Raw genomic sequence first — 15,257 nt, 5'->3', positions numbered from 1 at the left:
AAAACAAAATGAATGGAAAAGCTGATGTTTCGCTTGCTGCTCCAGCGTTCTGTGTAGCCGACGTGCCTTTCTTTCCCCCTGCAGTGCTGCAGGCTTTGCGCTGGGCTGACGCGGCTTCTTTATCTTTTATGCTCTGTCCTTCCTCTCCTCCGCCGTTCTTTTCAAACTCTGGGCCGGCGGCCTAGTCCTCCTCCCCGCTCAGCTCTTGTGCGGGCTCCGTTCCTCTCTGGACGCTACTTGTCCCCTCCCCTGTGTTCTTGATGTTCTGGTTTTGCCACGCTTTTATTTGCTTCTTTCTGTCTGCATTGCTTTTTTAGGGCTACTTTTGTGCGCCGCGGACTTGCCCGGGCGCCGCTCGCCTGGCTCACGTTGTTGCTTTGGTTGCTGCGCTTGGGGGGGGGGGGGGGATGTTTTTATTTTATTATTTTAAAGCTGCCGGGGTTCTGAGCTGGTTCGTGTAGCTAGCTCGCTCGTCGCTGACGCGGCGGCGCAATTTGGACCGGCGGCGGCGTGTTTCTCTGGGAGCCTTGTTCCTCTCCCTACTCCACGGCCGACGGGACTTCGGAATGACGTCGCTTTTTTTTTCCGTGGTCCTTGCTTGCTTTCTTGCGTTCTCTCGTAGCTCTTTCCTCTCTGTGCGGGAGCCCGCATCAGGGAGAAGAGGGCGAATGAAAGAAAAGGGACGGGGGGTGCGATTTCTGCGAGATAATTACGGGCCCCGTCCGAAACTAGTGCGAACGTAATTGCGCCCCTCCAGCACAGCCAAGCCGGCCATCGCCTACGGCTTTGGCCAGCCGGCCTCGACTCGTGCTGTGCTGCGGTACAGCTACCACTACTACTACACCACCACCGCAACAGAGGCAGGCCTTGGGCTAGAGCTTTTGAGTTGTTGGGGTGCGGCTTGTCTGATTTTTAGTTTTCGGCTCCTGCAAGATATTCTGGCGGGTTCTTTGCACTGAGCTGCCAGAGGCGCGACGTGGCCGTTAGTGGCTGAAGGGGTTCGTTCGCAAGGCGCTGCTGCAGTGAAACGAAATGCAGGGATGTGCCTTCGGTGGGGGCTTCCCTGACAGCAGAATGAGGGGCGCGGACTGATGGCTTTTGTTTCGTAAGCGCTGGTGCTGAGTCGGCAGAAATGATGATTCTTACTCGGCAAAAGCTGATTCGCCAGTGTTTTTCACTTCTTGCTTTCGCCGAATTGAACTCTATGTCATCTTGAATGCAGTACAAGCGGGAGAAAAGCGTGACGTTCGAGTATTTTAGTAGTTACTCGCTCTTGGAATTGTGTGTGTGTACGTTTTGTACGAATAGCCGACTTGGACGCGAAAACAGGACCTGCACTGGAACACAAATTAACATATAGACAGGATATACTGGCGTTTTTATCACCAAGGTTACTATTGCTTCGAATATTAACAACCGAGGACGCTTTGTTTTGTTAGACGTGGCTTGGGAGGGCAGATGCTATCATATATTTGGCCATTGTTACTCGTCAGACACCGGTATGCGGCGTCCGCTTAGTTACGTCTTTTCGTGTACGTTAACTTCGTTTTCGTTTCTTCTTTTTTAACCTCTGCGTTAGATTACAACCCCATTTTCGGCGCTCGACGCACATTCTGGATTGTTATGCGCGCACTGATTACGTCGAGGGGCATTACATTTATGACGCACGAGGAACACAGAAGTGCGTGATGTTTTTACTATCCAGCATACCTATTCACGTGCACTATTTTATTATAAAATACGTGACGTTTAGAGCTAGTTTACGGCTGTCTTTTTTTTTCCTTCAATAATCACGATTACGTGACGTTTAGTGCTAGTTTACGGCTGTATATTTTTTCCTTCAATAATGAACGATTTTTGCAATCCGGTGTCCGATCCCAGTGTAGATTTTGTGATGAGGTAGCAGTTTTCGTCCACACGGCGTGGACATGCCCTAGTCAAAACGATGGTTCCCACACTGTCGACCCACACTGTCGAATGCTGGAAGGCTCTGCTCTGCAGCCCGGACCCAAACGTCCAGCGCGACTTACTCAGTAAAGCCTGTGTAGCTGCCGTGTCCCAAGGGATTCCGGCCGGCAGATATGGGCGACGTGCCATGCCTGAAGTAATTGACCGACTTTTTTTTATTAAAGTCTCTCTTTCTTTCCCCAATTCAGTGTTGGACAAATGTTATTAAAAAAGAAGCGAAATGTAGTCTCCTTGACTAATTTGTACGTCTGGTTGTTAAGAGAGCAAGGTTGATGTCAAGTCAGCGCTCATTTGTGTTCTTCCTAACCCTTGATCTTTGTTGCGATGTTCTCAGTATAATAGCCTCATTTTTGTTTTTGTACTTGCTGATATGAACATTGTAAATATTCGCTGGTCTCGTTGCTACTACTATGCCATAGAACAGAATCTCCTTTCGCAGCGTCTCTGTACAGATCATGATTGACGTATATTTATTAATATAGTTAACATTTGACTGCAGTACTTCCAACTCAACGTGGATAAAATTCCTACCTTTGTAGTGGATGTCTGTATTGTTCCCCAAGAAATACTTACAACCAATATGCGTTGCATTCAAGGACAGCATTAATCTAACTGCGCTTTCATATCATTTTTATCCTTTTTTTCCTGCAATTGAAGTGTAGTGATAGTAAAGTAATAGAAAATAAGTGGGACGGCAACATGTCGAAGGGTGAAGCCCAAGCTAGGTATGCCTATCTACGGCTGTTTGAACTTACCGTGTTTAATGAGGTCTAACGAAGAAAACGAGCCCTTAAGTTTACACATCTTACTCTTATTTACCGTGATCACGTATAACACCGGGCTACGGCGCATCTGCTCATTCTTGCTCATCCTAACCACACCGTTAGTATACTACATAGGTCGCCGAAAGGCAAGTTTAAGCATCGCGTTGAACACTGCCTTGCATGCCGTGCTGACCCGCAGGTCGCGGGTTCGAATCCCGGCTGCGGCGGCTGCATTTCCGATGGAGGCGGAAATGTTGTAGGCCCGTGTGCTCAGATTTGGGTGCACGTTAAAGAACCCTGAGGTGGTCGAAATTTCCGGAGCCCTCCACTACGGCGTCTCTCATAATCAAATGGTGGTTTTGGAACGTTAAACCCCACATATCAATCAATCAACTGCCTTGCATGCCGGGTAAGCCTGTTTGCGAGTGCTCGCAAAAAAAAAAAAAAAAACAATCGTGAAACAGGTCCAGCGCCACGCGACGACGACGCATGCGTAGATGCGCGATCTCTTTGGTCGTAACGGAACACTGCGTCGTTTTGATCCATTCCAGGAGCAAAGGATGCAGAGTGTTCCCGTTCGGTATAATGAAAGGCGGTTTGTTTGTTCCTTTATGGGGATGTGTGTGTGTAGGGGGGGGGGTTCGTCTTTTGGGGGACGCAGCGTGTTCCGGCGTATGGTATATAATATGACGTGCCCCTTCTGAGCATCGGGTCTGGCGGCGGGTATTGGCGTAATAGTACGCCGCGCATCGAAGAAGGGCCTCGCCGGAAGCAATCTCCCGTCCCTGTGTGGTGGTGCACCGGCGTCTCGTTACAGGGGGCCGCAGCAGCGCTCCTTTATGCTGCGGCGCAGCGTCCGTCAGCCTCGTGCTTCCTTGCTGGGCTTCGTTCTGCGCTCGGAACGAGGAAAAAATGGCCTAAACGCGAACGGGGTGTGGTTTCGGGGGGGAGAGGGGGGGAGGTGGGTAGAGGAAGGCCTTTCTTTTGTGGCACGTCTTGTTTTTTTTTTTGTATTTCGCGCTTTTCGTTCTCTCGTGCTGCGTCTCGCTCGTGTTTTGCTCTGTCCTCTTCCTTCTCTCTCTTCTGGCGTTCTTCACGCCAGGATGCCTGCGTCCTGCAGCGGCGGCGTCCTCGCTAGGGGCTCGTGCACGGCTTTCTTTTTTTCTTGGTGACGTAAAAAGTCGCGCTGCCGAGCAACAGCAATGCGGATGTTTTCATCGCCTCGCCGATGCCTCTGCGCTGGAGGTGCAGAATCTCTGCCGTCTCCGAGCTCTCCCGCTGCGCACGGTACAAAGCGAGAAGTCCGTTCTCTCTTTCTTTTCTCTCTCTCTCTCTCTCTCTCTCTCTCTCTCTCTCTCTTTTTCTCTCTATCCTCGAGCAAGTACACATCGCACACACGCCTTCCCTTACGTAAGTGTACTGTGCTGGGAGACCCCCCCCACGTATTCCTAGTGGCCATGGTTCTGTTGTTGGTATTTGAAATTCATCACACACACACACACACACACACACACACACACACACACACACACACACACACACACACACACACACACCGTCATGCGCACAACATGGGTGTTTGTCGTCGTTCGACTCTAATCTTCAGCTAGATAACGCTCGGCAAATGCAAACTTCACCGTCCAGAAGTCCCTTGGCGTTGCTCAGCGTGGCGCCACAACTCTGTGACGAGCGCGTTTCCCAACATGTTATATGTATGAGCTTTGCGGGGTACGGTGACCCCATACCGCCCGTGTTTTCGTCGTCGCTCTCTGCGCCCAAAAGGTTCATGACTTTCGAATTGACGCACGCAAGGTGTGCGTGCCCTGTGCGACGCGGTGTAAGGAAGTGGGGCGAGTGGGGAAGTGATGCATTACGTTAGTGTGGGTGAGGTATATAGTATGTGCTTATACTCCGTTTCATACATCAGGTGCAACGCTGTGAAGGCTAGGCAAGTAGTCCGTAAAGAAAACACGAGGTGTTGCTCCGCGCGGTTTCGTAGCCGAGTGGTCTGACGCGTCGCTCCGGAGAGTTCACCGTAGTTTTGAAGTGCATGGGTTCGAATCCACGTGGTGCCATTTTTTTTAATAATTTTTGCGAGTTCAATTCGAAATCTTGTTTTTTTTTTCAGTAACTTCAACTTACTTACTGACAGCTTTGATGTGCGAAGCTTCGAAAAAATTCGCGCAGGAGAGGTGGTCGAGGACGCAGAGCTGGACGCCATTTTTTCGAAGCTGCCACAACAAGTAAAAAAAAAAAAACGGCGGCGCGGGTCGCGTGGAGAGCGAAAACCTGATACGAAAGCGACAAACATAAATTACCAACTCGCATATTTGGATTGTTTATCCGACAACACAGGCGTTTGTTTTTTAACCTGATGACAAATATGTATGCTTAGAAGTTTCCCGAGAAGCATTTATTGATTCTCGTACACCCCAAGCGACGCACTACTTTTTGGTCGCGGCAGTACACAGCGCAAACAAGAGCGCTAGCTTTGACAGCGTTGCACATGATGTATGAAACGGAGTATAGAGCTCGCTTGGAGCACTGGCCTACGCAGACTTCAGTACAATTCGCTGTGGATGCGTTGCTGCTATCCTTCAGATACAGCGGATTGAACGACGCACCGCGACTGCGTGTTGAGGATGGGTTTTTTTTGTGTGTGTGTGTGTGTGTGTGATAGTTGCGCATTGCCGTACTCCGAATGACTTGGTCCAGTCTTCGGGTTTTTGTCTCTTTCATTCCTTCATGCCCCCTTCCTCGTGTACTGTACTCGGGGACAACTTTCTGTGGCAACAAATGGAAGGATAAGGATGTTGTAGGTAGCCGCCGGCGTATCTAGCCTTGCATAATTCGCAGGCAATTGCCCCGCCCGGTTTCCGCTTTGCCACTCGTAGTTAAAAAAGAAAAAAAAAATGAAGGGAAGGCTACGGAACCGAAGTGGAAGCGTGACACCGCTGAAGTGCACAGTCCCACAAAATCGTCTACGTTTCCCGCGCAAAATCTTGAAAAAAAAAAAAGGCATTACTTTATTTCCTGCAGGATGCTGTTTTATAAAATAGACGCTGAACGAACCAAGAATATATATATATATATATATATATATATATATATATATATATATATATATATATATATATATATATATATATATATATATAAGGGAAAGAAGTGTATACCTAAGGGCTCGTTTTTCCGTGTTTTAACACAATATAAATTAGATCTAACAGACAGTAATGCCGAGGAATGTATAGGAGAAGTTATTAGAACCAGTGGAATGTAAATAAGAAGAAAGAAAAGTGGATGAAAAGATAACCAGCCGTGAGCAGTTATCTTTTCATCCACTTTTCTTTCTTCTTATTTACATTCCACTGGTTCTAATAACTTCCCCTATACATTCATTCCTCGGCATTATTGTCTGTTAGATCTCATTATTATATATATATATATATATATATAATGAAGTGTAGTTTCGCGTTTTGCACGCCTGAAAACGTCGCACCTCTTAGTCAAAATGGCGTCTTCGCCTTTAGGTGAGCGCGCGTCGCCCGCCCTTCAGCCATTCCGACGACTCGCTGAAGGAGCGAGCTTGTGTCGAATTTAACTCACAAATGGCTGCGTAAGTCATTGATATTATTCGAACACGGCTGTCATTCGGAAAGCGTGTCTAGCCGGACTACTTCGCGGAGTAGTAACGTGTGCCGTATCTCCACCTCCGTAGCTTTCCCTCCACCAGAAAGTTGTCCGGCAACCTGTTGGAGACCTCCTCACCCTGTCTCTCATGCACCCTCGTTTTCTCTCTGTGGGAATGTCTCCGCTACATCGCACGTGCACCTGAGAGCATGCTTTGCCGAGCAAATATCATCACGTGCAACACCACAAGAGACCCCGTGGATTGACGCTGTTGGTGTGTTGTTGCGTTCCCCTTCTGTTGTTTGTTTTTCAGTTGTTTCAGTGCCGCTGATGTGTATCGGTGCCGTGTTGGTACCACGTGTACATGCCTCTAGCGTTTTCGCTAATAAAATATTTTTGAAGTTGGCGCCTGTGCTGTATCCTCTCATCTGCAGCCTCGTTCAATTTGCGCTGTGCGAATATGCTGTGCAAGTTTCCAGTCGCTGATTGCACCGCCTTCATCGTTGTATTCGTCGTCAGCGACCATGCTCGCGACGAGTGGGTTGGGGCATTGCTCTATTCCTTGAAGATGTCGTCCCCCCCCCCTTCCCCACCACCATCACCAGCAAACAACCAAACAAAAAACCTCTTGTCGACTCATTACAGCCACCATAAGACTCTAATACACTTTACTAATGCAATTTACTACTCCTTAAAAACCCATATTTATTTTAGTGGCCTGTTTTCACATGAAGTGTGCGTGGATATTTATGATCCATATATATTTTTCTTGCCCAAAACTGAATAATATTTCATGTTCTGTTCATTACGTTGAAACAGTGTTCGGGTGCTGATTGTATATGTAGTGATTCGTGTATTTTCTTTGTATTTATTATGCTCAGAAATTACTTTTGTGTGAAATCCACTGTATGTGTGGCCTCTCTGGGCCCCCAGGTCCCGTCAAGCTGTTTTGCAGAGCTTTTTGCCTGGGGAACCCGTCAAGTGTGTTGGAAATAAGGAGGATTCTGAAACTTAGTGTTCTGCCAAGTTGCGATTTTTAAGCTTCAACTTAGGAACTCCCCCCTACAGATGCAGTCTGCATGCCGCTATAACAATCGGAAATGATACATCTTCCCCCAAATTTCACGAAAAACATGTAGACTCGGATAATTTTACAAATATATTTTATACGTATCCATGAGTAGCGCGAGCGTACTTGCGTGATACGGAGTTAGTGGAACGGCACACGGAACGTTTCTGTATAAGGCATATGATGCTGATATGAATGAATGAATGTACGAACTAATAATGAATGAATGAATGCCCCTTTACTTATATTAGTATTTTTTTTTCTTATAAGTTGTACGTAATATATTTGTTCTATAAGAAGCAGCATAGCGGAGGCCGCTACTGGCGTAGCAGGGAGAGGGAGGGAGGGGTGTTCAGACATTTTCCCGTTAGTATTAGATTGTGTCTCTGCGCCTACTCCCGCGCACACACTGACGCATGAATGAACATACACGAAGAGCTGTATTCCCACCGATAAAAAAAAAAAAAAGTCTAGCTGCGCCTCTTGCGGCCTTAATGTGTTGTCTTCCGGACTATACTCCCTCGCTTTCGCTGAGAGTTCGTAGGTAAAAATGAAAGAGTAATCTGATCGTTGTCGTTCACTTCCAGCGGCCTTGTGTCCCTTCAGTGACCCACGTTTGTGCAGACGCGCCGCGCAATATCCTAACCGGGTCTCCCTCCACGCCTTGTTGTTGTTTCAGGTATGGCAAAGTGCAGAGCGTGAAGATCCGTCGCGATGCGGACGGCGTGTGCGCCACGGTGTCCTTCATCGACCTCCGGTCGGCGGCCAAGGCGCACGTGGCCGAAAACAAGCTGGACGAGCGGCTGCTCAAGACCGAGTACTACGAGCCGCCCGCGGCCACGCTCTTCTCGCACGACGACGGAGCCGGCGCGTCGGCCTCGTCTTCGTCCTCGGCCTCGGCCGCCTCTCGGGTCGCCCCGTCGGCCCTGGTCGCGCCCGGCGGCGCCGTCGGGGGCGGCGGTGGGGCCTCGGCGCTCGTCGGACCCGGCTGTCCGCCGTCGGCGGCCGTCGCTCCTCCCGGCGCGCCCTACGCTCCGCAGGGACCCGCGAGGAACCCGAGGTTAGTAGACCGCTTGATAAACCTCTTTATTTGGTCGCGCGTTATCGTTGCACCTCTTACACTCCTGTGGTTTCTCAAGGTTGATCCATGGCAGTGATTACCGCTACCGATTTGATCGTCTGCTGTTGTCGTCTTCTGCAGTATGCACTGCGCAAACACAGCGTGTTAGACGTACATTCCGTCTTTTCTTCTTTTTTTTTCTATCGGCAAAGCGGTCGTCATTCTTTTCTGATAGAGTGTGTAACGTTTGAACTGTGTGATCTCGCTGGTTTAAGCATAACCGTTGCGGCGACTGCTTTCGCCGTCTCGATCGTCTGCTGCCGTTGCCTGTTGCAGTATACGTATGCCGCGCACACACTATACCGTGTTGCACGCAAATGCTGTTTTTTTTTTCTTTCTGTGTGTATATCCTGTCTTCACTGTTTTCTGGTACAGTATGCACCGTTCAAACACTGTCTGGAACCCATTCTTTTTTCACGACACCTCGGTGCACGCGCCCTTCCCCTAGCGGAAAAGTCGCGAAACGCCTCTTGATCTCGGAGTCTATCGGTCGAGCGGTGCCAGTTGTTTTGGCCCCTATTAGAACTTTAAAGCAGCAGAGGAAATTGAAAAGAAAAAAAACTGAATTCAAATGCAATTGGGATAAGAAGACTTTGTCCATTTTGCAACCCTACACGTATAAGGAAAATTGGGATTGAGAGAGAGACTACACTGCGCCGCTCATCGGCCGGTCGCCTGATGGTATTGCAGATGGGCCCGTATGGACTTCTGGGCTGCTGAGCTTTGAGAGCATGTAGCCTAGCTGAATGTAGTCGTCTGCGCAATGCTGTTAGCATAGCTTCTCATTTATCCTCCAGTCTCTTGCAACCTGCTCGTAGGTTGTACTTACGCTCTTCTGCGCGAAATGTGGCTATATTTATAGCGTAGTTCCAAGCAGAGACAGCTTAAAGTAACTAGCGACCGTTCGTGTACAGTGTGGAGAGGTATGCAAGCCTGTGTGTGGGCACGCACTGTTTGTCCTTAACTTTTCTTTTTTTCTGAGTTTGGCATTCGATCAAGCTGCGCAGCTGTCGACCTTGGACGGAGTCGACGAAGCTATCCTTGCCGATGCGTTTCACGACTGCATGAAGCATCCTTGAAATTTACCACTTCCTTGAAGATGACTCGGTTACGTTATCATCTCTATCTCTTTCTCTTACTTTGGAAGTCCAGCGCTAAAGGAGGTGTCTTTTTTGCTCTATGGTACGCGTTTCTCGTTTAGAATGTTCGTTACAGCAGTAATCTGTGCGCAGATTGCAGATGCCTTGGGGCATTTGTCATTGAAAGGTGTTGCATACATCAGGAATGATTGGGCGATGCCGTCTGACTGCACTTATGTTATTTGTGAGTTCCAGTCTTCTACGTACATTAGCGTTGTTCTGAAGTGTGTACATTAGCTCTGCTACATGATTAGTCAGTTACAAGTCATCGGGCAAATAAATGCATGCAGAGCATGGCGCGCGCTGGAGTGTGGCTTTTTGATATAATGTTTACCCAACCGCAACCAACATTTACCAGGCTGCATGAATAAAGATTCCGTCGCTCCGTGGTGATTGGTTAGGCTGGGTGCTTGTCGAAAGGGTAACATATCTTATTGTTTTTTATTACTGTTTAATTTGCTCAAGCAAGCGCAGACGCAACTATTGAGCACTGTGCGTTCGTATTTTCTGGCGTAACTCTCCGTATTTTGAACATTTAGTGATATCGGCAACAAAATTAGTTTCTTTTTTTAATGACTCGTAAGGCGCTTCCCTCTGAGCTGGTTTTATTCTGATGCCACAAGAAATATGAACGAACGAGCGAGCTAGTCTGCTTATTTAAACGATACGTCAACGTTCATTCTCATTGACGTCACTTCCGTGGCTGAAATGACGGGGGTCAATCATTGGTGGACCCCTTTCGTAAAACACTTTCAGGTTAAAGAACAGTGCTTTAAAGAGCCGATGCAGTGTTCCCGCATGTAGAGGTGAATGTACAGTGTGTTGGTGTGTGGCCTTATGGTGCTTGGGTGTTTTGTCGACGATGTCGTGACCCCAGAAGCGGCGGAGGAAGCGAGTTGAGAGCCTTGACTGGAGTGCTGCTTCTTTCTCATGCCGAGGAGAGGATACCCGCATCACCAGTGACCACGTGCGATGTGTCCGTTCCACCCCCTTCGGATAACTTGACGACGACTTCGGCCAAGGCGTGTGTTTTACCCGCGGAAGTGTGTTTTACCCCGCAGTGCTCGATCAGGCTTGGGCCTCTACTAGAAGGAGGCCTCCAAAAAGTCGCGCGCCGGTGTGACAGTGCATCAGTCGTCGCTACAGCCATGGATACGGATTATCGTCCGGCCGACGTGGTGATCACCCAACGCCCCTTTTCCTGAACACCCCTCCCATGATCCTTTTCCTCCTCCTACATCAGTTCCGCGGATGGATGTCGTCACCCCAGGATTACCGCTGTTTGGTTTACCACTCAACCCCCCCACTGGAGTTTTATTCTGAGTTTCTCGCGTTTACTACATGCTACACTGCGTGAGTGTGACACGCCCCTGGGATTAAAATCGTCGTTGCTCGACCCGTCGTCCTGCGGATAGATCGTGGACGACGATGGTTTTGTGGTGACACACTTCACCCACTCACCCTCTCCCCTTATTGAAACGTCACCTCACTGCACTTCGCGCGCGTGTGTGATCGTGACGGCGACGCCACGGACCCCAGACGTCGTGAGACACCAACGAAGACTACTTACTGCACTTGACGTCTTCGAGTGGGACTGCCCTGTGCCTCCTGCCCCGGATCGCACTTTTGGATGCTACTACTGCACGTCGTGGTTGTGCTTACTGTATGTAGTCTTCTGGGTTGTTGGTTGTTTTACTTCTTTCTTAAGAAAAGGGTTCTTGATTTATATATTGCTTTGCTCGCTAGCTCGCCCGTTCGTTCATATCGAAGTATGGGTTGCCTGGTGCCCGCGGGTGTAGTCTGGTGCTTTCTTAACGGGAACAGAATGCATAGTTTCGGTTTATAGCATTGCATAACGGCGAGATGCGTCGCAAGGACGTGGAGATAACTTTCACGTGTTCTCCGATTTCTTGCATCAGTAGTTTTTTTTTTTCTTGTCACCGATAGGAGTATACATATATTATTTAGTGAACTTATTTTTATTAATGGTTTGATGTTTCCTTTTACGTTGTACGGGATCATACATATCCAAGTTTGTCACGTGGTTTTGTTTGATCTATTGCGTTTGCTTAACTGTTGTGGTAACCGATCTTAGTGTATCTGGGTATCAAAACGGCACAACAAAACATTAAACTCATTAAGATCTCATGCATGCTGGTGGTCTAAGGGCCGCACCTGTGGTCAAACTCTTATTACGCGTTAACTTTATTTAGCGCGTGCGCGCGAGCTAATTAAGGCCGCCCGTAATTAGCGGATACATTCGTGGTCGCACCATTTATTTGCATACTACGAAGGGAACCCGTTGAATGAAAAAAAAAAAAAAACGTCGCAAAAGCCGAGCACGGTGTATGATGCGCGACGATATTTTATGCCTCACTTTCCTTTCCCTCTTTCAAGGGCACGCTTTGAGAACATTTTGCGCAGATTCCGGCGACTCTGTAAAATATGTGACAGGGGGGGGGGGGGGGGAAGGCTCTGTGGTCGTAAAACCGTGTACCCCGTACCACGATTCCGTGTGTAGCATGCCATACGTCGCCGGCAACGCGCCACGGCGACATTTCGTACACGACCTTGGAGGAAAACGTGCCGCGGGTAAAGTGCTATATGAAGACCGTCTTTCTTCTCACTTTATTGTTCTTTTTTATTTTTTTAACGTTTCATTTGATGTGTTAACGAGTGACCTTGTCGAAAACTTGTACAGCTAGTCGGTCTTAGCAGCTGAAAAGAAGACGACGTGTCGGCTATGTTATCTTCCACGTCGGCTGGTCGCCTACGCGGTCCGCATGTAGAATTCGGAGCTTGTGGCGCCACGTGGCGCGGTTTTTCTCGGCGGGAGAAGGTGAATGGTGTGCAGCTTTTGGTTCGGACGCATGAGTGCAACGAAAAAAAAAAAACAGGGAAAAAATGGTTTGGGAGTTCGGGTGTGGCGAGTCTGTAGGACGCGTCTTAAGTACGAAAAGTATGAAATAGCCCATCAGTCTGCCCTTTCGCTGTTTGCGTTACAGTCAAGCATACCTGAGCAACGAATTTAGTGAAAATTAAATTCGGAGCGCAGGCAATTGTCACGTACGAAATTGTGTCCGACAGCCACTTCACTCGCTTTTCTCGTTGACCGGCAACAGCGGGAAGCTGTGGCTACGTGGGCGTCGGAACCAAGAAAAAAAAAAGGGGGGGGGGGCGCATAGACAGACGCGGCAGAGAAATCGCCCTGGGTTTTCCCATCATTTCATTGTACGATGAAACTTCGTCACCCGATACTACTCGCTGTGCCGGACACCACGCCGAGGGCTGTGCGTGCCGGGCCTACTCATTTTCCGGCCACCCTCCCACACTCTCTTCCTCCTCTCTCGTCTCATTATCCGCATTGTGCTGCCGCAACCTTCCTGCTACGCGGGCAGCCTGCCGAGAACCAGATAATGAAAAGAATGAAACGTGTGGCCAGTTTTATGTCAAATGTATATTACGGTCGCGCTCGAAGGGAGCTGCGTATTCAGAAGAGGCGCGCGGGCGCGATAGATAAACAAGCAGATAAGCCAACGTTGGCACTTTCGGCTGATTGCCCTGTTTATAAATTATAAATTTTGACGGATTGATTTATTAATATGTGGGGTTTAACGTCCTAAAACCACTATATGATTATGAGAGACGCCGTAGTGGAGGGCTCCGGAAATTTAGACCACCTGGGGTTCTTTAACGTGCACCCAAATCTGAGCACATGGGCCTACAGCATTTCCGCCTCCATCGGAAATGCAGCCGCCGCAGCCGGGATTCGATCCCGCGAGTAGTAGCCGCAGTAGCCGAGTACCCTAGTCACTAGACCACCTCGGCGGGGAAACTTTGACGGAGTACTTGCTATGTATTACAAGGCTGCAAACGCGTTGATCAACCCTTAAGAGTGCTTGTGATGGTCGCTGCTTGTGTGTGTGCGCGTACGCGCATAAAAATGCGAACTTGCCATCTGCTCGTCTGTTCTGTTCTGTTTTGCTGTGGAGAGCTGGAAGTTCATATTGGCTCGGCTACTCCATATCAACAAGTTCTGCAGCAAAAAAAAATAAATAATAATACAGAATACTGCCCAAAAATGAGCAATCCCGTTTAGGAGCCGGTGTAGCAAACCTGGCTAAACATGTTGTCTAACATCCCTATATATATATATATATATATATATATATATATATATATATATATATATATATATATATATAGATTTAGATTTAGCTCTCGCCTCTCTTCACAAAATGTAAGAACGAAGTTGTCACAGGATGCTTCCTAGTATGAAGCTTACGAAGGGAACTTCACATTCGGACTATATATTGTAATGAAAGCTATCCGAACGCTGACCGACTATTCGTTGTGGTCAGCTGTTCGAAACCGAGAACGCAGGTACCGTGTTTGGATCCTAAACAGGGGCGAATTTTTCGTCGGCTTGAAATGATTTTTTAGAAGTACGCATGAATAAGATTCCCTCGTAGTTTTGAATGATGCCTTTTTTTTTCTTTTGACCAACATCGATCACTCTTACGCGCTTCTGCCCGTCTAGTTGTCCACTGACGTACTCGACGCTATTTTTATGCCAGTTATGGTCCAGTTTACTGTGCCGTGCAATAGTTTCGAAGTGGCCGCGTCAGGTGAAACGTTCATGTCTGCCCTTGGGCTAGCTTCTATAGCTTCGGCTGTCACGGCGTTTATTCCGAGGCATAGCGCGAGAGTCCTGAGCGTGCGTGTGAGCGTATGTATATGTCGCTTTGTTCGAGTATATGTAAATTTGCGTTGTCATTCGGAAAAAAAATAATTAAAGGCTCCATTACCGTACGCGTCCAACGCGAAAAACTAATGCGCCTTATCGATCGAACCAAGCGCACATGAGTTTACCAAATAGAAAAAATTAAGAAAGGAAAGAATGGGTATACTTATGCCGCTAAATGATTTGGCTGTTATGTCGTTAATTGCCTTCTAGCGTGCACAATTTTAATCACTCGCCTTGAGTTCCGCTCGCAAGTACGGCAACATCCTATAGCTGTGTGTCCGAGCAACGACAACGAGTCATTGATATGAAACTGAGCCTTGGCGGAGATGGGAAGAGGAGAGGGGGCTGCGGGTGTTGTCTTTCGCGCAATCTTCGTCGCCCACGTATACCACCCGATTGTACCGTTTTCTTTGCATGCGTTCCCTCTGCTTGTTGTACTGTGGAAGTTCAGCTGGCCATCCTTCGGGCCTACCATGTCACGACGGGCCATCTATCTATCTATCTATCTATCTATCTATCTATCTATCTATCTATCTATCTGTCTGTCTGTCTGTCTGTCTGTCTGTCTGTCTGTCTGTCTAACCCATCCACTCTATCTGTTGCGATATGGTATGTCTTCATCTAACTTGCTCTCTCTCCCTCCCTCTTTCTCTCTCTCTCTCTCTCTCTCTCTCTCTCTCTCTCTCTCTCTTTATTGACCTCCTCTTCCTGTTCACGTGGGCGCATCAGGCTACACAATCCGTTATTCTGTCGTCATTACGTAACGCGGGGCTACTCACTACGCAGCGATCGGCATACAGTTACGTCCGCTGCCGACCGG

General features: G+C 48.3%; 1 protein-coding gene across 3 annotated transcripts in view; it reads left to right on the top strand.

Moving 5' to 3' along the window:
• Nucleotides 1-15,257, top strand: part of spen (spen family transcriptional repressor split ends) — a 210,686-nt gene that overhangs the window by 141,747 nt on the left and 53,682 nt on the right. For 2 of the 3 annotated variants that reach the window (XM_075889260.1, XM_075889259.1), the window contains exon 2: nucleotides 8,111-8,491. The exons of the other annotated variant lie outside the window; for it this stretch is intronic. In XM_075889260.1, coding sequence (XP_075745375.1) covers nucleotides 8,111-8,491 — 381 coding nt within the window. The remainder of the gene's footprint in view (nucleotides 1-8,110; nucleotides 8,492-15,257) is intronic. 3 annotated transcript variants of the gene reach the window in all.

This window comes from Rhipicephalus microplus, chromosome 3 (genome assembly GCF_043290135.1).
Source record: "Rhipicephalus microplus isolate Deutch F79 chromosome 3, USDA_Rmic, whole genome shotgun sequence".
Taxonomy (NCBI): Eukaryota; Metazoa; Arthropoda; class Arachnida; order Ixodida; family Ixodidae; genus Rhipicephalus; species Rhipicephalus microplus.
The sequence above is the reverse complement of the archived record's forward strand: the minus strand, read 5'-3'. Positions and strand labels throughout refer to the sequence as shown.